We start from the raw sequence: 22,840 nt of genomic DNA on the forward strand, positions 1-22,840 counted from the left end.
TCTGCAACCTTAAATGCTCAAAGAGCCATTTGGACCCGTTTCTCACAGAAAAGAAAACACCGGGAGCCACAAAAACCCTTCCTGTGCCTGACTATTTCTTGATTGGCCACAAAACTAGCATATGTAGTTGAATTAAATGTTCTGTTTTCTTCTGAAACTTTTATTTTCTTGGATTTATTTATGGTTGGCCTACCGGAGGTTGAAAAGCTCAATAAATCGCGTGCCAGCTGGTGTCGCACATTGGCGGTTGTGTTGCCTATTTTGAGTGACAGGGAGCCGCAGTAGAGGGGTGAAAGAGCCACATGCGGCTCCAGGGCCGCAGGTTGCTGATCCCTGACCAAGACACTCGCAAGATTCGTTTTACTCGCCAGGTACATGTATACATCCGAACTAGACTGTGTTAAAAGTCTGTAGTCATCCAGGCCGTGGTTGTCCCAAAGGTGCTTTTTTTCCAGGAGGCAACTGGACTTTCTTCTTTTTTCTTTGAAGACGTTTCAGAACTTGCTGAATTTCACCCCTGACAATAACTGACCATAGTATGTTGGGAAAATAAATGCAGCCCAAAGGTTTGTAACTAACCAGGTTATCTTTTGTGGAAATGCAGTCCTAAGTAATGATGTGGGGAGATTTCTCTGGGAGAAATGGCAGCTTCAGCCACTAGGGGGCAGCAGAGATTGTAGAATCTCCAAGAGTTGGTCAGATGTTTCTCCTCACCATGGAAAGGAGGAGAATTGGGCTGTTCTAGGAATCAAGGACAGGCAGTCCTGGACTTACGACCACAACTGAGCCCAACATTTCTGTTCCTAAGTGAGTCGGTTGTTAAGGGAGTTTTGCACCATTTTACGACCTTTCTTGCCACAGTCGTTAAGCAAATCACTGCAGTGTAGCAGGGTTGTGGAAGTAATCTACTGGGATGGTTGGCCAACCTGGACCAAAGCAGACTGGGATTGCGGTACAAAAAGACACAACCGTTGTCTTCACACGTTTGGTGAATGTGAAGCTATCCTGTAGTTTGGGCCTGGCACGGTACATGAACACCGTGATTAAACTGCAATTTTGAGAATTTGAAAAACCATCCATGAAAACCATCAAGAATTATATCCGGAAGGCAGAAATCGTGAAACCAAGTTGCCAAACTCTGTAAAAAAAGGTAAAGTTTCCCTGTCAATCATGTCCGATTCTTAGCCGAAGGATCCAGCGTTATCCGAAGACAATTTCTGTGGTCATGTGGCCAGCATGGCTCTACGCCGAAGGCTCATGGAGCATTGTTCCCACTGAAGTGGTACCTATTGATCTACTCGCATTCGCATGCTTTTGAACTGCGAGGTGGGCAGGACCTGGAGCAATGAACGGGAGCTCACCCCGTCGTGCGGAGTGCGGGTCTCGAACCTGGAAGATTCCAGACCCTGTAGATTCCCCCCCCCCCAAAAAAGGGAATGAAATTGCCAACATAGCAACAGATTTGGGGATCTTCATGCAGCTTCAATGCAGGGACCGCTACCTTTGCATAATAATAATCTCTTCCTTTGGTCACAAAATAAGTTTTGCCTGCTATTTCTTATAAAGTCTGCTGCTGCTGTTGTTGTTTTTTAAAAAAATGATGATGAAGATGATGATGGCAGCGAGGGAGGCCTTTGTACAGTTTGCAGCTGGGAAGAAGCCGTATTATGGTGGGAGACATGGCTGTATCTGGGCCAAAAAATGATTGCACCATTCCTTTATATAAGGGCATTGTTATATTTTTTATGTAACAGCAAGAACAAAAGGGAAAAGGTCACCATTGATTAAGCAACTCGAACCACACAAAGCAAAGAATTGGGGGAAATCCCTGAATTGATTTGGAAGGGAAAAAAATGTTCCAGAACTAAGTAAAAAAAAAAAAAAGAGTTAACCCTATATTGTTTAAATCTAATATTTGAGGGGCTGCCCCAGAGAAGAGGGGGTCAAGCTATTTTCCAAGGCACCTCAAGGCCAGACAAGGAATAATGGATGGAAACTGACCAAAGAGAGATTCAACCTAGAAATAAGGAGAAATTTTCTGACAGGGAGAACAATCAACCCATGGAACAGAAGTTGCCTTCAGAAGTTGTGGGAGCTTCATCACTGGAGGCTTTCAAGAAGAGACTGGACTGCCATCTGTTAGAAATGGTGTAGGTAGGGTCTCCTGCTTGGGCGGGGTGTGTGTGGACTAGATGACCTCCAAGGTCCCAACTCTGTTATTCTATATTCAATGGAACAGAAGTTGCCTTCAGAAGTTGTGGGAGCGTCATCACTGGAAGCTTTCAAGAAGAGACTGGACTGCCATCTGTCAGAAATGGTGTAGGGTCTCCTGCTTGGACGGGGGTGGGTGGTGGGTGGGGGTGGGTTGGACCCTACAAGGTCCCTTCCAACTGTGTTAATCTGTATCTATAAAGTCTTGCAAAGCTGCCAGCAAAAAAGTTGGAAAACAGGTTTTCTTTCCAGGAACGCACGGTTCTTTATCTTTTTGCCCAACCTTTAATTCCGGCGTTCTCATATCCCCTCCATTTGGCAGGATTTCCCTGGAAACTCCCCCTGCCCTTTTGAAAAGAGTGTCTAAAGCTATATAAGGTTTAAAAACAACCCACCATTTTGGATCCCAAACGAAGCTCGTCTTGTCTTGGGAACGTCTCTCTCCAGCACTTCTGATCTGTCCCATCATGCGCTGGATCGGTTTAATCCTGGCAGGTGAGAAGGGAAAGGTGGAAGTAAGGAAGCCACAAGAGCCATTGACCGTACAGAAGATTAAAATGGGCTGCGGTCTCCAATTACACCTTGGATGGGGGTGGGTGGGTGTTTCGGGGCTCTAGACTTATGACACTGTCGCAGCTTATGGGCACCAGGTTGGGGGAGCCTCCTGGGAAGGCTGTAGAGCAGAGGAATTGAGGGAGGCCGCGCCCCATGCTCCGTGGCACCACAAACGTATCTCTGATGCTCTTGCATTGGCTCAGGTGTGCTCAGAGGCCGACAGAGGATACTGGGTGGGATGCAGGGGGAGGGAGCAGCGGTGAACTTTGGACCGTCGTCCTAAAAGCTGCTCTTGTCCTTTGGTGCATCGTGGGAAATTCCCTGTTGAAAGTTTGCTGGTCAAGAGACCGAGGGAGCGACAGGAGCAACCCTTGGAAAAAAGTTGATAGCTCCACAGGGCATGTCACATCTCCTTCAGCTTCTCCCCCTCCTTTTCTTCTCCTTCTCCTTCTCCTTCTCCTTCTCCTTCTCCTTCTCCTTCTCCTTCTCCTTCTCCTTCTCCTTCTCCTTCTCCTTCTCCTTCTCCTTCTCCTTCTCCTCCTTCCCCTTCCCCTTCTCCTTCTCCTCCTTCTCCTTCTCCTTCTCCTTCTCCTTCTCTTCCTCCTTGTCTATATCCTCCTCCTCTTCTCCTCCTCCTTCCCCTCTTCCTCCTTTCCTTGTCTATATCCTCATTCTCCTTCCCCTTCTCCTTCTTTCCTCCTCCTTATCTATATCCTCTCCTCCTCCTCTTCTCTTTCTCCTCTTCCTCCTTTCCTTGTCTATATCCTCCTTCTCTTTCCCCTTCCCCTTCTCATCTTCCTCCTTTCCTCCCCCTTGTCTATATCCTCCTTACCCTTCTCTTCTTCTTCCTCTTCCCCTTCTCCTCCTCCTCCTCTCCTCCTTGTCTATATCCTCCTTCTCCTTCTCTTCCCCTTCTCCTCTTCCCCCTCTCCTCCTTGTCTATATCCTCCTTCTCTTTCCCCTTCCCTTTCTCATCTTCCTCTTTTCCTCCCCCTTGTCTATATCCTCCTTACCCTTCTCTTCCTCTTCCCCTTCCCCTTTTCCTCGTCTCCTCCTTGTCTATATATATCCTCCTTCTCTTCCCCTTCTCCTTTTCCTCCTCTCCTCCTTGTCTATATCCTCCTTCTGCTTCTCCTCCTCTTCCTGCTTGTTATATCTTCCTCCTTCTCTTCCCCTTCCCCTTCTCCTTCTCATATTCCTCCTTTCCTCTTCCTTGTCTGTACCCTCCTTCTCCTTCCCCTTCCTCTCCCTCTTCCTCCTCTTTACCCTCCTCCTCCTTTTCCTCCTCCTCCTGCTTGTTATATCCTCCTTCCCCTTCTCTTCTTCTTCTTCCTCCTCCTCCTCTCCTTCCTTCTCTTCCTCCTGCTTGTCTATATCCTCCTCCTCCTCCTCCTTCTGGTGAACACAGAAACCGGCACCTCTTGTTAATTTGAGCGATCCTAATAAAGTTATCACCCAATTAGGAATTTGGATGGATAGTCTGTTTTTTTCCCCCCCTCTCCAAGAACCATTTTGATTGTGTATGAAGTGTTTGTTTCTTTGTTTAATTTGTAAGCTGCCCGTCTCATAATTCAGGGCAATTGTGAGGGTCTTACAATATAAAAGTGATCGAAGCAACAAGCAACGAGCCTTGGTAGTACAGTGGTCTAAAGCACCTTGTTATTAACACAGCTGCCTGCAATTACTGCAAGTTCGAATCTCACCAGGCTCAAGGTTGACTCAGCCTTCCATCCTTTCTAAGGTAGGTAAATTGAGGACCCAGTTTGTGGAGTCAATAAGCTGACTTTGTATAAATATACAAAAGAATGAACACTATTGCTTAACGCATTGTAAGCCACCCTGAGTCTCCGGAGAAGGGCGGCATATAAATCAAATTAAAAAGAAAAGACAAAAAGTTCACCTCCTCGTGTTTCTTTCCGCCTTTCCAGTTTTGGCTTTCGCTGCCAACTTCTCACCCTCAGAAACCATCCACATAGCTCAATTCCCACCTACCCCCGTTTGGGGAAACCGGTCCTCCTATTTTTAGATGACAACCGAGCTCCTACCACCTGCAACTGGTTCCGAGGGAGAGACACAAGTGAGGAAAGTCACATCTTCAGAGCGGATTTTGATTCCACTGAGGGAGTCCATAGGATCAACCAAACGGGGGCAGCCTACACGGGACGGGAAGATCTGGCGAGAGGATGCTCCTTAATCATCCGAAAAGTGCGGCCCTCGGATGCTGGCCCTTACACCGTCTCCATGATGGGACTGGGCGGAAGTGGTGCCGTAACTGGAGTGAGAAACCTGCAAGTTTATTGTAAGTACCAAAGATGGGGGCTGCGAAGATATTGGAAAAGAATTGAGTTGGGAATCTATTAGTGGGGGCAACTGAGGAGTGGAAGGGAAAAATGGCCTCAGAGACTCCTCTTCCCTCCCCTCCGATCCTCTTCCCTCCCCTCCCCTCCCCTCCCCCCTTCCTCTCTCTCCATTGCTTCCCCTCTTTCTCTTTCTTTTCCTTCTCCTTCCTCCGCTTTCTCTTCGTTCCTTCTCTTCCCCTCCCCTCATTTCCCTCCCCTTCTCCCCTAACCTCTCCTCCCCCTCCTGTCCCCTCTCCATTGTTCCCCTTTCTCTTTTCCCTTCCCTTCCTTCTTCTCTATTTCCTTCCCTTCCCTTTCACGCCTCCTTCCCTTCCCTTCCCTTCCCACTTCTTCCTTTCCTTTCCTTTCCTTTCCTTTCCTTTCCTTTCCTTTCCTTTCCTTTCCTTTCCTTTCCTTTCCTTTCCTTTCCTTCCCTTCCCTTCCCTTCCCTTCCCTTCCCTTCCCACTTCTTCCTTTCCTTTCCTTTCCTTTCCTTTCCTTTCCTTTCCTTTCCCTTTCCTTTCCTTTCCTTTCCTTCCCTTCCCTTCCCTTCCTTCCCTTCCCTTCCCTTCCCTTCCCACTTCTTCCTTTCCTTTCCTTTCCTTTCCTTTTTCCTTTCCTTTCCTTTCCTTTCCTTTCCTTTCCTTTCCTTTCCTTTCCTTTCCTTTCCTTTCCTTTCCTTTCCTTTCCTTTCCTCCCCATCAATCGGCAACCTCAAATAAAGTGTGCGCTAAAATCGCATTCGATACTTAAAACTGAAATATTAGTTCCAACCTCCCCCCACTCTCCATCCCACCCAACATGTCAGAACTAATCCTTCCATCCTGCCAGAATTGATGAAGCTTCTTGGATGAGAAGCGAAACATCTTCTTCTCCTTCAAGAGAAAAAACAGTCTAGCTGCCTTTTGAAAAAAACGCCATTGAGACATCTACGGCCTGGATGACTGAGAATCTCCACAGACACAGGGTGTAGCTTGATTGCAAAGGCAGGTGTTTTGTCGAGAGAGATCAAAGGCGTGTTGAGCTCCTCACTTTTCTATCTTATTCCAGATTCGCCTTTCTCCTTCCATCCCGAAGGCTCCCGCGTGGTCCAATTCCCACCGAATCCACGGGTTGGCCAATCAGTCTACCTATACTTAGACGATATCCAAAATCCTTCCGAGTGCAGCTGGTTCCGCGGGAAGGAACAGCGTGAGGAAGGACGGATCTTCAGTGCGAAATTTAGTGGAAATCAACAGATCCTATCTCATTGATCTAAAAGGAGCAGCTCACAGAGGACGGGAAGAGGTGTGGAGAGCATGCTCCTTAGTCATCCGAAAGGTGCAGGCTTCAGATTCTGGGCCTTACATGGTCTCCATGTGGGATGAGTGGGACACCCGTCCCATAACTGCGGGGAGAGAGTTGCGAGTTTCCTGTAAGTGCCAAAGATGGCGGCTGCGAAGATATTGGGAAAGAATTGAGTGTGGGGGGAGGGGTAGGAGGTGGAATCTATTAGTAGGGGCAACTGAGAGGCGAAAGGGAAGAGAACAGTACAGGAACAGGATAACCCTGAAGTCAGGGGTGGGATTCAAGTAATTTAACAACCGGTTCTCTGCCCTAATGATTTCTTCCAACAACCAGTTTGCCAAACTGCTCAGAAAGTTAACAGCCGGTTCTCCCGAAGTGGTGCGAACTGGCTGAATCCCACCACTCGCCTGAAGTACAGTTAGAGAGAAAGGAAGAAAGGGAGGAAGGGTGGAAGGGAGGATGGAAGTAGATGGGGATGAAAAGAGAAAGGAGATGAGAACTGGTGGGAGGGTGGAAGGGAGGGAGGGAGGAAGGAACAAAGGAGATGGCAATGAAAAGAAGGAAATGAGAATTGGACGCAGGGTGGAAGGGAGAGAGGGAGGGAGGAAAGAAAGAAAGAAAAAGAAAGAAAGAGGGAAATGGGAATTCAGGAAGGGAAGAAGGAAGGGAGGGAGGGAGGAACAAAGGAAGGATGGAAGGAACAAAGGAGATGGCAGTGAAAAGAAGGATGGAAGGAAATGAGACTTGGAGGGAGGGTGAAAGGGAGGGAGGGAAGGAGGGAGGAAAGAAAGAAAGAGGGAAATGGGAATTCAGGAAGGGAAGGAGGAAGGAAGGAAGGAAATGGGAATGAGGGGAAAGAGCAAAAGTAGGAAAGAAGAAAGAAAGAAGAAAAGAACAAAGGGCTAGAAGATAACTGAATCGATACCAAAAGGCAAATCTGAAGAAATAATAATATTCATCCCCTCATTTACCTTGCAGCCTAAAGATGCTTGGAAGCTGCTTCTGTCCATTTGGTCGTCTTGATCTTTGGATGAGAAACAAAGGAGCTGCAGTTCGTCAGCCGTGGGGGATCCCCAGAAGGCATCAACCATTCACTTTCTCTGTATTCCCTTCCTCACTTCTTCCCTTCACCCACAACAACCATTAAATTTTTTTCTGGCAAAACGGACGTGTCTCCTAGGAGCAGCTCCTTGCAATGCGGTTCTCAGGATCCAAATCCAAATTCACTTCTGTGTCGGCTGATGTAAAGTAGCTCGGAAGGTTGCAATTTGCAACAAGCATTCTCCACCCCTCCACCACCATTATTCTGCACTGCCAAATGCTTGCTAAGATTGCCCCCCTCTCCAATCAGGTAGGTTATATGCACAAGTAATCCTCAAGTTACAGCCATTCATTTAGTGACTGTTTGAAGTTATTACAGCACTGAAAAAAGTAACTGACAGCTGGTCCTTGCACTTACGACTATTACAGCATCCCCAAGGTCACATGATCAAAAATATGGGGACTTTATAACCGGCATGTAATTCCCATGGTTGAGATGTCCCATGGTTATGTTATTGCAATTTGCAACGTTCCTGGCCAGCTATTGACAAGGAAAATTGACCAGGCAAGCCAGATTCATTTAAGGACCATGGCAGAAATGATGGTAAAATTGGCTATTATTCACTTGAGAATTGCTTCGCTTAACAACAGGAAGTCTGGTCCCAATTCTGGTCGTAAGCGAGGACTACCCTGTAGCAGCTAATAGCCACCAGTCATCAAAGCCTTTGAAGCAAGTGTGTCATTGAACATGTGGAGAGAAAGAGAGGGGGGGGAGAGAAAGTGTGTGTGTGAGAGAGAGTGAGGAGGAGAAGGAGAAGGAGAGAAAGAAGAGATTGAGAGAGAGAGAGGAGAAAGAGAAGGAGGAGAGAAAGAAAGAAAATGAGAGAGAAAGAGATTGAGGGAGAAGGAGAAGAAGAAAAGAAAGAGGGAGGGAGGGAGAGAGAAGGAGAGAAAGAGAAGGAGAGAAAGAGAGGGAGAAAGAGATTGAGAGAGAGGGAGAAGGAGAAGAAGGAGGAGTGAAATAAAGAGAGACATTGAAAAAGAGAGGAGGAGAAGGAGGAGAGAAAGAGAGAGAGGTTAAGAGAGAGAGAGGAGAAGGAGGAGGACGGAGAAAGAGAGAGATTGAGAGAGAGAGAGATTGAGAGAGAGAGAAGGAGAGAAAGAAAGAGGGAGAAAGAGATTGAGAGAGGGAGAAGGAGAAGGAGAAAAAGGAGGAGTGAAAGAAAGAGAGATTGAGAGAGAGAGGAGGAGAAGGAGGAGAAGGAGAGAAAGAGAGAGAGAGGAGAAGGAGGAGGAGGAGGAGGAGGAGAGAGAGAGAGAGAGAGAGAGAGAGAGAGAGAGAGAGAGAGAGAGAGAGAGAGACTGGTGTAGAACTGTAATAAAAAATAAAATAAAAACAAAGATTTCTCTGCTCGGCAATGTCCACATTAAACCAGACAATCGGCCTCTGCACCATCGCACACCCACAGGGCCCAACTCGCGTGATGCAACGAGGATACGTTAAACATCTCTTCACTGTATCTCGGCATTGCTAATGCGTGCCTGGAGCAAGCCAAACGGGTTTATCAGTCCTGGTTAAACTGGTTTTTATTTCTACGGCTTGGCAGCAGCAGCGGTTATTCTCCTCTTACAGTCAGAGGGAAGGGAATTCCTTCTTTCATTAAACTTTTCTCACTCCTGACTCCATCTGGGGTTAAATATTGGCTTGCCTGTCTCCCCTCCCTGGTTTAAAAGCACACGGAGAAGAGTTTCAACCCCCTTGGTTCTCCATCTGGATTATAAAAGAGTATCCAGAGTAAAGGCTGAAGTACCAATATATCTGGGAAGGATGTGGTGGCTCAGTGGCTAAGACGCTGAGCTTGTTGATTGAAAGGTTAGCAGTTCAGCGGTTCGAATCCCCAGTGCCGCGTAATGGGGTGAGCTCCTGTTACTTGTCCCAGCTTCTGCCAATCTAGCAGTTCGAAAGCAGTCTTCCAATATTTGAGGGGCTGCCCCAGAGAGGAGGGGGTCAGACTATTTTCCAAAAACACCTGAAGGCCAGACAAGGAATAACGGATGGAAACTGACCAAGGAGAGATTCAACCTAGAAATGAGGAGAAATTTTCTGACAGTGAGACCCATCAACTCATGGAACAGAAGTTGCCTTTGGAAGTTGTGGGAGCTTCATCCCTGGAGGCTTTCAAGAAGAGACTGGACTGCCATCTGTCAGAAATGGTGTAAGGTCTCCCACTTGCATGGGGGTTGGACTAGATGACCTACAAGGTCCCTTCCAACTCTGTGGAATCTCTCATCCAGATTACGGCTGTCCCAAAGGTGCTTTTTCCAAAAGGCAATTGGACTTTCTTGGGTTTTTTTCCTCCTTGGAGACGTTTTGCTTCTCATCAGAACTGAAGAAGCTTCTTAGAAGAAAAGCGAAATGTCTTCAAGGAAAAAAATAAAGTCCAGTTGCCATTTGAAAAGCACCTTTGGGATATATAACCTATTTTTTTCCCCCTTTTGAGGTTCCTCATCCCTCAAATCATTCGCTGGTTGGACTCCATCATAATCATCCTAATATCTGGGTTTACAAAACTACAAATCAGGGTTGGGAGACTTGATTGCACCTGGGAAAACCCTTGCAGACACTGTCTGTTAGGAATGGATCTAGAGCCGTGCTGATCAATCTTGGGAACTGTGGACTTCAATTCCCAGAATTCCCCAGCCAGCCATGCTGCTTGGGGAAGTCTGGGAGTTGAAGTCCAGACATTAAGATGTTCCCAAGATTGGGAAGTTAAGTCCAGACATTAAGAAGTTCCCAATACTGTCCTAGAAGCATCTACAATTTGTTCTTGTGTTTTTTAAAAAAATGGACACATCAAAGCAGGCTTCTCTTCTCTCCCACAGAAGGAGCAAGGGTGTTTCTGTGCATGTGCAGAAGGCATTCCGCTCTCCTATAGCTTCTGAATGACTTGTCTCCCCTGGCATGCTTGAGCACGAAAACAAAATGAAGATTTCCAATCGCGTTCATGTGCTCTTAAAAAACGCCTGCGCAACCAATGTGCAATTTCTCGTGAGTCATGCAACCCACAACTTTCAAGCACACACACACACACATACACAAATCTAGTTGTGACCACGACATTCCAGGCCAATGCAATGTAAAAAGAAGGAGGCCTTGCTTGACTGATTAATGACCGATTCCCGGGGCCAACAAGAGCAGTCTATTCTAAGCAGGTCAGAAAATGACTAACGGACATGTTGACTCAGTGTGCTAAATTGGGAGAAGGTTCATCTGGGTTAAAAATGGCTGGGTAAAGTGCTTTGAGGTAAAGTAAGATGTCTGAATTCCAGCCATTGGTTTAATTTGTGGGGAGATCCATGATTTGAACCCAGAAAATACGGAGGATCCCGGATCTGCGTACCTTCCGCCGCGCGCTTAAGACGTTCCTATTCCATCAAGCTGGCCTGACCTAAACTTTTCCTCTTTTTAAATGGGAATTTTAAATTTGGTTTTAAATTATTGGGGTTTTAAATATGGTTCAGCCAAATTTATTTAATTTGTTTTATCTCTATTTTAAATTTTGTATTTATATGTTTTATTTTATGGCTGTTCACCGCCCTGAGTCCTTCGGGAGTAGGGCGGTATACAAATTTAATAAAATGAAAATGAAAATGAATGAAATGAAAATAACGTCTAGTGGGTAAGGCACCAGATTAGAAAGCGGGAGACCATGAGTTCTAGTCCTGCCTTAGCTATGAAAGCTGGCTGGGTCACTCTGAGTCAATCACCAGGAGACGGTGAGTTCTAGTTCTGCCTTAGCCATGAAAGTTGGCTGGGTGACTCTGAGCCAATCACCAGGAAACTGAGTTCTAGTCCCGCCTTAGCCATGAATGCCCATTGAGTGACTTTGCACCAATCACCAGGAGACGGTGAGTTCTAGTTCTGCCTTAGCCACGAAAGCCAGTTGGGTGACTCTGGGCCAATCACCAGGAGACGGTGAGTTCTAGTTCTGCCTTAGCCATGAAAGCCGGCTGGGTGACTCTGGGCCAATCACCAGGAAACTGTGAGTTCTAGTCCCGCTTTTGGCAAGAAAGGCCACTGGGTGACTTTGGACCAATCACCAGGAGATGATGAATTCTAGTCCCACCTTAGGCATGAAATTTGATTGGGTGACTTTGGGCAGGTCCCTTTCTCTCTCTCAGCCCAACTCACCTCACAGGATGGCTTGTTATGGGAAAAATAGGAGGAGGAAGGAGTATTAAGTAAAAGCCTTGAGCGATTTGGAAAAATAATAAAGGAAGGATATACCCTGTTTCCCCCCAAATAAGACATTATCCCCTGATAATAAGCCCAATCAGGCTTTTGAGAGCATGGCAATAAGGCCAAGCACTTATTTCAGGGTTCAAAAAAAATATAAGACAGGGTCTTATTTTCGGGGAAACACAGTATCTATCTATCTATCTATCTATCTATCTATCTATCTATCTATCTATCTATCTATCATCTATCTATCTATCTATCTATCTATCTATCTATCTATCTATCTACTCTATCCATTCCCTTATTTATCTATCATGTCTGTCTATATCTATCTATCTAATCCATATGGGTTAGATATCCATTTTTCTATCATCTATCTATCTATCTATCTATCTATCTATCTATCTATCTATCTATCTATCTATCATTTATATCTATCTATCTACCCTGTTTCCTCCAAAATAAGACATTATCCCCTGATAATAAGCCCAATCGGGCTTTTGAGCGCATGGCAATAAGGCCAAGCGCTTATTTCAGGGTTCAAAAAAAATATAAGACAGGGTCTTATTTTCGGGGAAACACGGTAAATAAATTAATACACTTTTAAAAAGTGTATCCAGATTATTTAAGGGTGTTACGGGAACTCAAGCAGCGTGCCTTTGAGAGCCAGCTGAGTTTGGAAACTTGCTCTGATGGCTGAAAGATTTGGGCTCATCTGGAGACACACCCCAAGTTTGGGAAGGCCCTAATACAGTGTTTCTCAACTTTGGCCACTTTGAAGAGGTGTGGACTTCAACTCCCAGAATTCCTCAGCCGGCCATTGTTTAGCGACCATTGTAGAGCAAGCCTCCGGCCAGATGGGCGGCAAATAAATTGAAGAACCAAATGAATGTTGTTGTTTTAAAGATTTAGTCGTTTGTCCGACTCTCGGTGACTTTATAGGCAAGTGCTCTCCATGGTACCCTGTCAAGCACAGCTTCTTTCAGTCGCTGGGTGTTTGTCTTTGCATCAGTTTTGAGGTTATTGTGTCAATGGGTCCTTTCTTTGCTCCATTCTTCTTGTTCCGCTAACCCTTCCTAGCATGGTTGACTTCTCCAATTAATTCACACGCATGACATGGCCAAAGTTGGTCAGATGTTTTGGTTTATGTTTATTTGATTTGTATACCACCCTACTCCCGAAGGACTCAGGGCGGTGAACAGCCAACAATAAAATACATAAATACAAAAAATTTAAAAACCAGATAAAATCAAATTAAATCATTTTGGCCCAGACAGATTAAAACACCCCAATAATTTAAAAACAGATTAAAATTTACATATTTAAAAAGGGAAGAAATTAGGCCAAGCCCGCCTGATGGAATAAAAAGGTCTTCACAGCACGACGGAAGGAGCACAGATCCGGGATCCTCCGTATCTCTGGGGGGAGCTCATTCCAGATGGTCGGTGCCCCCACAGAGAAGGCTCTCCCCCTGGGGGCCGCCAGTCGACACTGTTTGGCTGACGGCACCCGGAGGAGTCCCTCTCTATGAGAGCGTACTGGCCGGTGGGAGGCTATTGGTGGTAGTAGGCGGTCCCGTAAATAACCAGGTCCTAAGCCATGGAGTGCTTTAAAGGTGGTAACCAAAACCTTGAAGCGTACCCGGAAGACCACTGGGAGCCAGTGCAGCTCGCGCAGGAGAGGTGTCACATGGGAGCGCCATGTCGCTCCCATTACCACCCGCGCAGCTGCACTCTGCACCAGACCACTCACAATGTGGTCTTGTGATAAATAAATAAATGCCCTGTTCATTTTATTTAATTACTTTACTTATTTTATTTTATTGTTTTATTTACTTATTTTATTTTATTATACTTAATTTATTTTATTGTACTTATTTTTATTTATTTTATTTTATTGTACTTAGTTTAGTTTACTTATTTTGTTTATTTTTCTTATTTTTATTCATTTTATTTTACTTAGTTTATTTTACTTTTTATTTTTATTTTATTTTATTCATTCATTCATTCATTATTTTATTTTATATCTAATTTAATGAAAAGAAGGACCAGGGGTGATAAGATAGCAGTCTTCCAATATCTGAGGAGCTTCCCCAAAGAAGAGGGAGTCAAGCTATTCTCCAAAGCACCTGAAGGCAGGACAAGAAGCAACGGGTGGGAACTCATCAAGGAGAGAAGCAACTTAGAACTAGGGAGAAATTTCCTGACAGTTAAGAACAATTAATCAGTGGAACAACTTGCCTCCAGAAGTTGTAAATGCTCCAACACTGGAAGTTTTAAAGAAGAGATTGGACAACAATTTGTATGAAATAATATAGGGTTTCCTGCCTGAGCAGGGGATTGGATTAGAAGACCTCCAAGGTCCCTCCCAACTCTGTTAAATATTGATTTGCAAAATTAAATCAAATGGGGCTATGCTTAGTAGATTAGCTTTTTTCCCCCTGAGGCTCAGCGTGTTTTGACTGTATAAACCCGGCCTCCTTAGCTGGTTTCTGATCCAAAGCCTTGGGGAAGTTCACTCAGCTAAGCGTGTTGTGCAAGGGCAGGGAACGTATCTGGAGCTGTAAACTTCTTCCTACACACAAGTGAATGCAGCTGCCCCGCCTGTTGTTGTCCTCCTGCAATTCAGCTGGTTTGGTTGGTGAAACTCAGGAATCTGTAGGTGCAAAACAAGAAGGAAAGGAAGGAGGACAGAGAACGATGAAGTCGGACAACAAGCCATGAAGGTCCCAAGATGGGGAACTCCTTGGAGACTCCGTTCCTTTGCTGAAGGTGAGAAAACAGAGCTGTTTTCCATAGCAGGAGGGGAGTAGAGTTGAGTGGGTAGGGCTGGAACGGAACGGGAAGTTTCTATGGGATCTTGAAAGGCTGCTTGTGATCATTAGGTCGTTCAGAAGGAAACTCCAGTGAAGAGATCTTGAATTCTATTCTGGGGCAAGGAGAGTGGTTGTATGTTTAGAACAGGGGTCTCCAAACTTGGCAACTTTGAGACTAGAGGACTTCAACTCCCAGAATTTGCCAGCCATGGGAATTCTGGAAGTTGAAGTCCATAAGTCTTAATGTTGCCATGTTTGGAGACTCCTGGATTAGAACAAAGAAGGACAGTCCTCCCTAGACATCAGCTGTTGAGGGTCACCTTCCACCTTTCTCCTTCTCAAATTATTTTTCTTTGGTCCTTTGGGAATATTCCTGTCCAAATTATCCACCCTTAGACACAGAGAAAGTTCGGAATGTCACAGTAGGATGTCAGCTACTCTAACCATTGGAAAGTAAGAGAGGCACGGATAGAAGACGATATTTGTAACTCGGGGTTGAATTGTGGGGTCCTTGGTGTCTGCTGAGCTTGGTGGTTTTCTTGCAGACATTTCGTTACCCAACTAGGTGATGTCTTCAGGGTTTCTGTAACTTTTTCCTAGCATTGGGGATGTTACCTCACTGGATAATGGTGTGCAAGAAAACCACCAGGCTCAGAGAATGCCAAGGACCCCACCGCAAAGAGGAACTTGGGAGCTAGGTGACTGATGGATTATGTGTTCTCAAACTTTTCAGTGACTTTTCTCCAGGATGACCTGTTCCCATCCTGGTCTTCAGATCTTCCAGTAATGTATCCATAACTGATTTTTTTTTTTTAATTTGATTTATATGCTGCCCTTCTCCGGAGACTCAGGGCGGCTTACAGTGCGTTAAGCAATAGCCTTCATACTTTTGTATATTTTATACAAAGTCAGCTTATTGGCCCCACAAACTGGGTCCTCATTTTACCTACCTTAGAAAGGATGGAAGGCTGAGTCAACCTTGAGCCTGGTGAGATTTGAACTTGCAGTAATTGCAGGCAGCTGATGTTAATAACAGTGCTTTAGTCTGCTGCGCCACCAGGGCTCTAATTGATGTAATCGAATCCACCCATTTGCTGTTGGTCATCCTCGTCTTCTCTTTCTTTCCACCTTTCCCAGTATTGCAGACTTCTCAAGAGAACTAAGAGGGAACTAGGAGGTTGGGGAAGATAGATAGATAGATAGATAGATAGATAGATAGATAGATAGATAGATAGATAAGTAGGTAGATAAAGTAGTGGCCCAAATTGGAAACCTTTTGGCAAAAGTGTATTTTTGAGGTTTGATGGCTAATAACATCACTTTTTTGGGGGGGAGTTTCAGGATAATCCTATTCCACTGCTGGAATGGCCTGGGAATAGCCCAGACCTTCTTAACCCAGTTGAAAATCTATGGATCCGACTAAAGAAACTTGTTAGTCAGAAGCCACCCAGCAATAAAACCCAGTTAATAGAAGCCATCCTTCAATCTTGATTTCACATTAGAACAGCTGCAGAACTAAAAGACTTGGCTCACTCCGTGGGAAGACGTTGTAAGGCTGTCATTCATGCTAAAAGTTACCCAACGAAGTATTAACTGACATGGTGATAATTTTTGCATATCTCGTTTTTTTCCTATGTTGACAATTTTTGTATATCTCGTTTTTTTTTCCTATAGTGATCATTTTTGTATATCTCATTTTTTCGACGTGTTTCACTTCTCTTCTTTATACTGTAACTGCTATTCTAATAGCAAATCCTTTGTAAAAGTTATGGCATTACAGTGTTGATTAAATTATCTTTCCATTGATATATAGTTTTATGGTACTACTCCCCCCCCAAAAAAAAGTGGTGTTATTAGCTAGTTTTAGAAAATACACTTTTCCCAAAAGGTTTCCATAATTTTGGCCACTACTGTAGATAGATAGATAGATAGATAGATAGATAGATAGATAGATAGATAGATAGATAGATGGATGGATGGATGGATGGATGGATGATGGATGATAGATAGATAGATAGATAGATAGATAGATAGATAGATGGATGATGGATGATAGATAGATAGATAGATAGATAGATAGATAGATAGATAGATGATGGATGATAGATAGATAGATAGATAGATAGATAGATAGATAGATAGATAGATAGATAGATGATAGATCTGTTAAAGTCTGTACCTGTCCTGTTTGGTTGCTGTGCCAAACTGGATAGTTGGTTACTGAGGTAAAAATGAGAGATTCAATTATTCCTCTGTAGAATTCTATCAGCAATCTGAGCTTTCTGAGGTTGGGAAAGATCTTGGAAGCAATCCATGCCTAAGGTTGGAGATCTCTTGCCACCCTGGACTTTGGCTCTTGTCAGGGAGGGGGCCCTCGGTCACCCGGCTTTTTGGTGGGGGGTAATTGAGCTTTTAATATTCCAGGACATTCCTTGGCAGCCAAGAAGTCAAGCTCGGGCGAGTTTGACGCCAGTTCTCACATTCTCTCCTTGAAGGCTTGCAAACTTAAGAGGCCGGTCAGGAAGAAATATCAGCCTGGATTGTGGCACCACTGGAAGAGCAGATGTAGTCTTGGTAGCTTCTAAGAATTCTTCCTCCCGTAGAATGGGACAAAGCTGGGATTCAAAGGCTTGACTGGCAAGGCCACCATCCCCTTTTCAAGCTTCGTTTCATCCGCTGCATTTTGGGGGGAGTTGCGTTCCAGCAAGCAGCATGCCGACGGAGAAAATGGAGGTTTTTTATAGACACCTTTCCTTGAGAGGTAAGTGGTAAGAATTGGGAATTATTAGAATTAGAATTGGAATTAGAATTAGAATAGAACACTTTATTGACCAAGTGTGATTGGACACACAAGGAATTTGTCTTGGTGCATACGCTCTCGGAGTACATAAAAGAAAAGATACGTTCATCAAGAATCATAAGGTACAATACTTAATGATAGTCATAGGGAAACAGTCAATATAAATCTTAAGGATACCAGCAACAAGGTTACAGGAATAGACTAGAATAGAAGAATAGAATAGAATAGAATAGAATAGAATAGAATAGAATAGAATAGAATAGAATAGAATAACAGAGTTGGAAGGGACCAACCAGTCCAAGAGCCTTGCTAGTACAGTGGTCTAAGGCACCCTGTTATTAAGCTGGTTATTAAGACCAGCTGCCTGCAATTACTGCAGGTTTGAATCTCGCCAAGGCTCAAGGTTGACTCAGCCTTCCATCCTTTCTAAGGTAGGTAAATTGAGGACCCAGTTGTGGGGGCAATAAGCTGACTTCGTATAAATATACAAAAGGATGAAGGCTATTGCTTAACGCATTGTAAGCCGCCCTGAGTCTCCGGAGAAGGGCGGCATATAAATCAAATTTAAAAAAAAAAATTCTAGTCCAACCCCCTGCTTAGGCAGGAAACCCTACACCACTTCAGACAAATGGTTATCCACTATCTTAAAAACTTCCAGTCTTGGAGCATTCACAACTTCTGGAGGCAAGTTGTTCCACTGGTTAATTGTTCTAACTGTCAGGAAATTTCTCCTTAGTTCTAAGTTGCTTCTCTCCTTGATTAGTTTCCACCCATTGCTTCTTGTCCTGCCCTCAGGTGCTTTGGAGAAGAGCTTGACTCCCTCTTCTTTGGGGCAGCCCCTGAGATATTGGAAGACTGCTAAACATTTCTCCTTTTGTTTTGTTTTTTTAGTTTATTTTGCCAGCCCTCTGCCAGCGAAAATGGAGCTTGGGCTCTGTTTTCACTGTCAGAGGGCTGGAGGAGGCTGTTGCAGCCCCAAAACCCTCCCAAGCTCCATTTTCACTGACAGAGGTACCACGGGCCGGTCCTTTGCTGTTTCCAGGATGGCTCCGTGGATCAGATCTAAGCATCCTGCTGGTCAGATCTGCCCCATGAGCCTTGAGTTTGACACCCCTGCCCTATACAATTCTTCCTCTCTTTTGTCCTGACAGTCTCTTTCCTGGCCCTATGGATTATTCTGGTCCAAGCAAGCAGGATCAATATAGTGTCCATCCCGGAGACCCCTGCCGAAGGCCAGAATGTCACTTTCTCCGTGGAAAGAGTGCAGGGCGACATCCGTGAAGTCAACTGGTTCCGAGGAATGGACTCTCAGGGCTCTTCAAGGATCTTCAGTTTTTTCCCCGGAAATTATCGTCCTCAGCGCAACGGGGTTCAATTTACCAACAGAGAATTTGGTTTCCACAATGGATCTATGCAGATCACTGGGCTCAAGGCCAGTGACGTCGGCCAGTACAACATTGTGATTTTACTGCGGCCCAAAGAAATCCTCAACGCCTCCATTGATCTCCGGTTGGCTAGTAAGTACGGGTCCTTGACTTGTATAAAGGTTTGTTTAGTGGACATTCGGAGTTACAACGACCCCGAAAAAAAATGACATGACTATTTTTCATACTGTTTATGACCGTTGAATTCTGGGAGTTGAGGTCCACCCATCTTAAAGCATGCTGGCTGGGGAATTCTGGGAATTGAAGTCCACCCATTTTAAAATACCATAGATGGGGAATTCTGGGAGTTGAAGTCCACTCAACTTAAAGCATGCTGTCTGGGGAACTCTGGGAGTTGAAGTTCACTCATCTTAAAGTGCACTGACTAGGGAATTCTGGGAGTCGAAGTCCACTCATCTTAAAGCACACTGACTAGGGAATTCTGGGAGTTGAAGTCCACCCATCTTAAAGCACACTGACTAGGGAATTCTGGGAGTCGAAGTTCACTCATCTTAAAGCACACTGACTAGGGAATTCTGGGAGTCGAAGTTCACTCATCTTAAAGCACACTGACTAGGGAATTCTGGGAGTTGAAGTCCACTCATCTTAAAGCACACTGACTAGGGAATTCTGGGAGTCGAAGTCCACTCATCTTAAAGCACACTGACTAGGGAATTCTGGGAGTTGAAGTCCACTCATCTTAAAATACCCTAGATGGGGAATTCTGGGAGTTGAAGTCCACCCATCTTAAAATCGCTGAGGTTGAACAACACTTATCTCAGAGGCAACCAAAATTCTCACGTAACTGTAAGCTGGTGAACGTCCAGAAAATTTTAGCTAAGTTACAGCCATTAAAAGTTGAGTGAGCTAAGAGTCCCATCTAAAACAACTTCAAAGCCTCGCCGGCTATTATAGGGTCAGGAATGGTTGACCCCTGACCCTTCCGTCCTTATTTCCATTCTAGCACCACCTCTGGCCACGGCGACATCGGCGACAACAGCAACAACAACAACGGTGACAACAGCAGCAACAGGAACCTCACCCATTAAGGAAGTTCCCAAAGAGCCTTCGAAGTTGGGCTGGATCGTGGCCGGGGTGCTGGTTGGCGTTTTGCTGTGCGGGGCACTCGGTGCCATTATGATTTATCGGTTTGTTTTACGGAAATCGGAACCCGGCACAGGGTAGGAGTTTCCCCACTTCCCCCTCTCCCTTCCTCCCGCCCCTCCCCTTCCCCAACGGGTTCGGTCGTGATTCTAATCAGATCTCCAAATGTTGAAATTCGAAATTACAGGGTGGTTGGGCAAGCATTGCCGGGATTCAGGTTAGAGGGAGAATTATGCCTTTCAGGTTCGGTTCCAGGAAGGAGGAGTGCCCCTCCCCACCAACGCTGAGTATCTGCATTTCCGTGCAAGTGTGCAAGAGGTTAGAAGGGTTGACCGACCTTCATTCTCATCCAGCCCAATCTCTCTCTCTCTCTCTCTTTTTTAGGGTAACAGGAAAATTGGATCTAGCAGCAAGAATGTCGCCTCCATCTAAACATGGTAAGCGTGCTACTGGTAGTTCTTGATTTATGACCGATCACTTAGCGACCATTCGCTAAATTATGATGGATGCCCCTTCTCCCGAAAGGTACTTACAACCCAGGTTCAAAATTCCAATGGCTACACCGCCCCCTGCAGTCATATGACTGTATTGGGGCACTTGTCATTCATTCATTCATTCATTCATTCATTCATTCATTCATTCATTCATTCATTCATCAAATTTATGTGCCACCCATCCCATCAGAGACGACTCTGGTCATCTTACAAACGATAAAACTAACTCCTCGACGTACGACCACCATTGAGCCCCAAATATTTGTTGCTAAATGAGACAGCTGTTAAGTGAATTTTGCCCCGTTTTACGACCTTTTTTTGCCACGGTTACTAAGTGAATCACTGCAACGGTTAAATTAGTAATCGCAAAAGGAGATCACGTGATGCCAAGGACACTGCGACAGTCATAAATGTGAGTCAGTTCCCAAGCGTCTGGATTTTGATCACATGACCACAGGGAAGCTGTAATGGTCGTAAGTGTGAACAATGGTCATAAGTCACTTTTTTCAGTGCCGCTGAGCGGTCACTAAACGGTTGTAAATCGAGGACTACCTATACCGTAAAAATAATACTAATGGACTTTGTAGCCATCCTGTGGTCTTCCTTTCTTAAGATCATTCCCACATACCGTTACAACTCTCCAAGTATGTTAGCAATGACATGACACCTTTTTCTTCTGTTTTCCAGATGACAAGGAACCCATTTATGAGGTGGTGGATTCTCCAGTGGAATCACCAAAGGATCTGCCCCCGATCTCTGGCCCTCTTCCGGTGAGTTTCCACCTGTCTTCTCCTCTGTTTCTTCTGAGGTTGAACAGTGAAGGAGGTTGATGGATCAGGAGATGGGCCGAACCAACGTGGCCCAGATTCTCAAGCTGGTGACCTCAGAAGGTCCACAGAAGACAGACCGGAATTCCTCAGCTTTGCTGGCTGAGGAATTCTGGGAGTTGAAGTCCACAAGTCTTAAGGTTGGCAAGGTTGGAGGCCCCTGCCACAGACGATGTCCCCTTTTTCCCACTGGAAGAACAGATGACTCCGATGCAAAGAGCAACTTCTGGTTTTGAGTTTCACTTTCACTTTCACTACAGCAGAGGTCTCCAAACTGGGCAACTTTAAGACTTGTGGACTTCAAGTCCCAGAATTCTCCAGCCAGCATGAATTCTGGGACTTGAAGTCCACAAGTCTTCCAAGGTTGAGAAACACTGTTCTCTAGGCATGTTTGGGTTTAGGATTTACTCCTGTTTTCCCATTCTTTCTTTGTGGGAGTAGGATTCCTTTCCTTCCTTCCATCCTTCCTTCCTTCCTTCCTTCCTTCCTTCCTTCCTTCCTTCCTTCCTTCCTTCCTTCCTTCCTCCCTCCCTCCCTCCCCTCCCTCACTCCTTCCCTTTTCTCCTTCCTTCCTTCCTTCTTCCTTCCTTCCTTCCTTCCCTTTTTTTCTTCCTCCCTCCCTTCTTCCCTCCCTCCCTTATTAACTGCCAAAAAAAGAGCCTTCACAAAATGTCTCCATGTAAATTCAAACAGGGACATCAAAGCCCCGCCCATTTTAAAGTTTGCACAGGCAATTTACATAAAATGGGTGGAGCTTCGATTGCACCATGTGGCTGCCATCTTGATTTTTTTTCCCCCTGCTTGATTTAATGGCTCTTTTTCTCTTAAAAATGCAAAGTCAAAAGGAAAGGGAAGAGAAGAATTTATTTGTTTTTTTTAAAAAAATCTTGGTTTTCCAGCTTCAAGGAATTTTTCCCCCCGTGGTTATATATTTGTCTTTCTTTGCAGCCCCTTCAAGGGACTTGCCCCAAGTTGGACTCAAACTATACGGTACGTTTCAACTCAGGTGATTATCCTAAGCAGATCTTTCCTGTGGCTTAATTTATAATAATCACAAAACTGGACCTGAGATGAAAAGGAGCCACAGGTTGAGGTGTGGTAAGAAATCTTTCAACCAATTTTCCAACAGATCCCTAAAAATTATTGATGGTTGGAAAGTCAGCCAAATGTTTAGACTGGATTTGACATTTTTATCCACCTATCGAGTCCTTCCCAAAGATCTGGAAATAGGCAGCTGTTGTTGTTTGATGGTGTTAAAAGTTGTCATCCCGGGATGTAAGCTGATCAAAATAAAGCTGCCTTTTGCAATTGACTGATGGTGATTTTGTCAATGCCAAAGGTGTGCAACTTTATTTATTGATCTATTTTTCTTTCTCTCCTTTTTCTTTTAGGATTTACTCTACAGAGCCGAGTCCGTTTACTCTGAAATCAAGAGATGATACTGTTGCTGAGAGATTCCTGATTCTTGGGTCATCTTGGATAATGACCCATCCAAAAATGTTAGGACAAAAACAAAATACTGTAATCCAAATATTTCTATCTTTATGGGATCGAAGAGTCTTTTCTCTGCCAGACTGCTAGACTTTGATGGAATGGAGTCAAACAGAATTGGGAAGTCAGTTGGCCATCATCATTCACCCAAAATGTGGGCTATGATTTAGAAGATCTAGAGGGATGTCTCTCTCTGTGTGTGCGGATCTTGC

At 44.8% G+C, this 22,840-nt stretch overlaps 2 protein-coding genes across 2 annotated transcripts; both read left to right on the forward strand.

The window, feature by feature from the left end:
• The first annotated feature begins 913 nt into the window (after positions 1–913).
• Positions 914–6,462, forward strand: LOC139321328 (uncharacterized). Its single transcript, XM_070949999.1, has 4 exons — positions 914–1,026; positions 2,581–2,706; positions 4,695–5,065; positions 6,156–6,462. The coding sequence occupies exons 1-4, from the start codon at positions 914–916 to the stop codon at positions 6,356–6,358; spliced, it is 813 nt and encodes a 270-aa protein (XP_070806100.1). The 3' UTR covers positions 6,359–6,462.
• A 10,724-nt stretch (positions 6,463–17,186) lies between these two features.
• On the forward strand, positions 17,187–22,576 carry CEACAM19 (CEA cell adhesion molecule 19). The gene is made up of 7 exons (XM_070949804.1): positions 17,187–17,249; positions 18,440–18,805; positions 19,677–19,893; positions 20,201–20,253; positions 20,998–21,080; positions 22,086–22,127; positions 22,529–22,576. The coding sequence occupies exons 1-7, from the start codon at positions 17,201–17,203 to the stop codon at positions 22,574–22,576; spliced, it is 858 nt and encodes a 285-aa protein (XP_070805905.1). The 5' UTR covers positions 17,187–17,200.
• Positions 22,577–22,840: the final 264 nt, after the last annotated feature.

The sequence above is a fragment of the Pituophis catenifer genome, unplaced genomic scaffold, assembly GCF_029215685.1.
Source record: "Pituophis catenifer annectens isolate HBS135680 unplaced genomic scaffold, rPitCat1.0.hap2 SCAF_9, whole genome shotgun sequence".
NCBI lineage: Eukaryota > Metazoa > Chordata > Lepidosauria > Squamata > Colubridae > Pituophis > Pituophis catenifer.

Coding starts and splice junctions, on each gene's coding strand:
- LOC139321328 (XM_070949999.1), top strand. CDS start 914: ATGGTTGGCCAACCTGGACCAAAGCAGACTGGGATTGCGGTACAAAAA. Junction 2,707..4,694: donor GATCGGTTTAATCCTGGCAG/GTGAGAAGGGAA, acceptor CCGCCTTTCCAG/TTTTGGCTTTCGCTGCCAAC. Junction 5,066..6,155: donor GAGAAACCTGCAAGTTTATT/GTAAGTACCAAA, acceptor ATCTTATTCCAG/ATTCGCCTTTCTCCTTCCAT.
- CEACAM19 (XM_070949804.1), top strand. CDS start 17,201: ATGCCGACGGAGAAAATGGAGGTTTTTTATAGACACCTTTCCTTGAGA. Junction 17,250..18,439: donor TAGACACCTTTCCTTGAGAG/GTAAGTGGTAAG, acceptor TTGTCCTGACAG/TCTCTTTCCTGGCCCTATGG. Junction 20,254..20,997: donor GTCGCCTCCATCTAAACATG/GTAAGCGTGCTA, acceptor TCTGTTTTCCAG/ATGACAAGGAACCCATTTAT.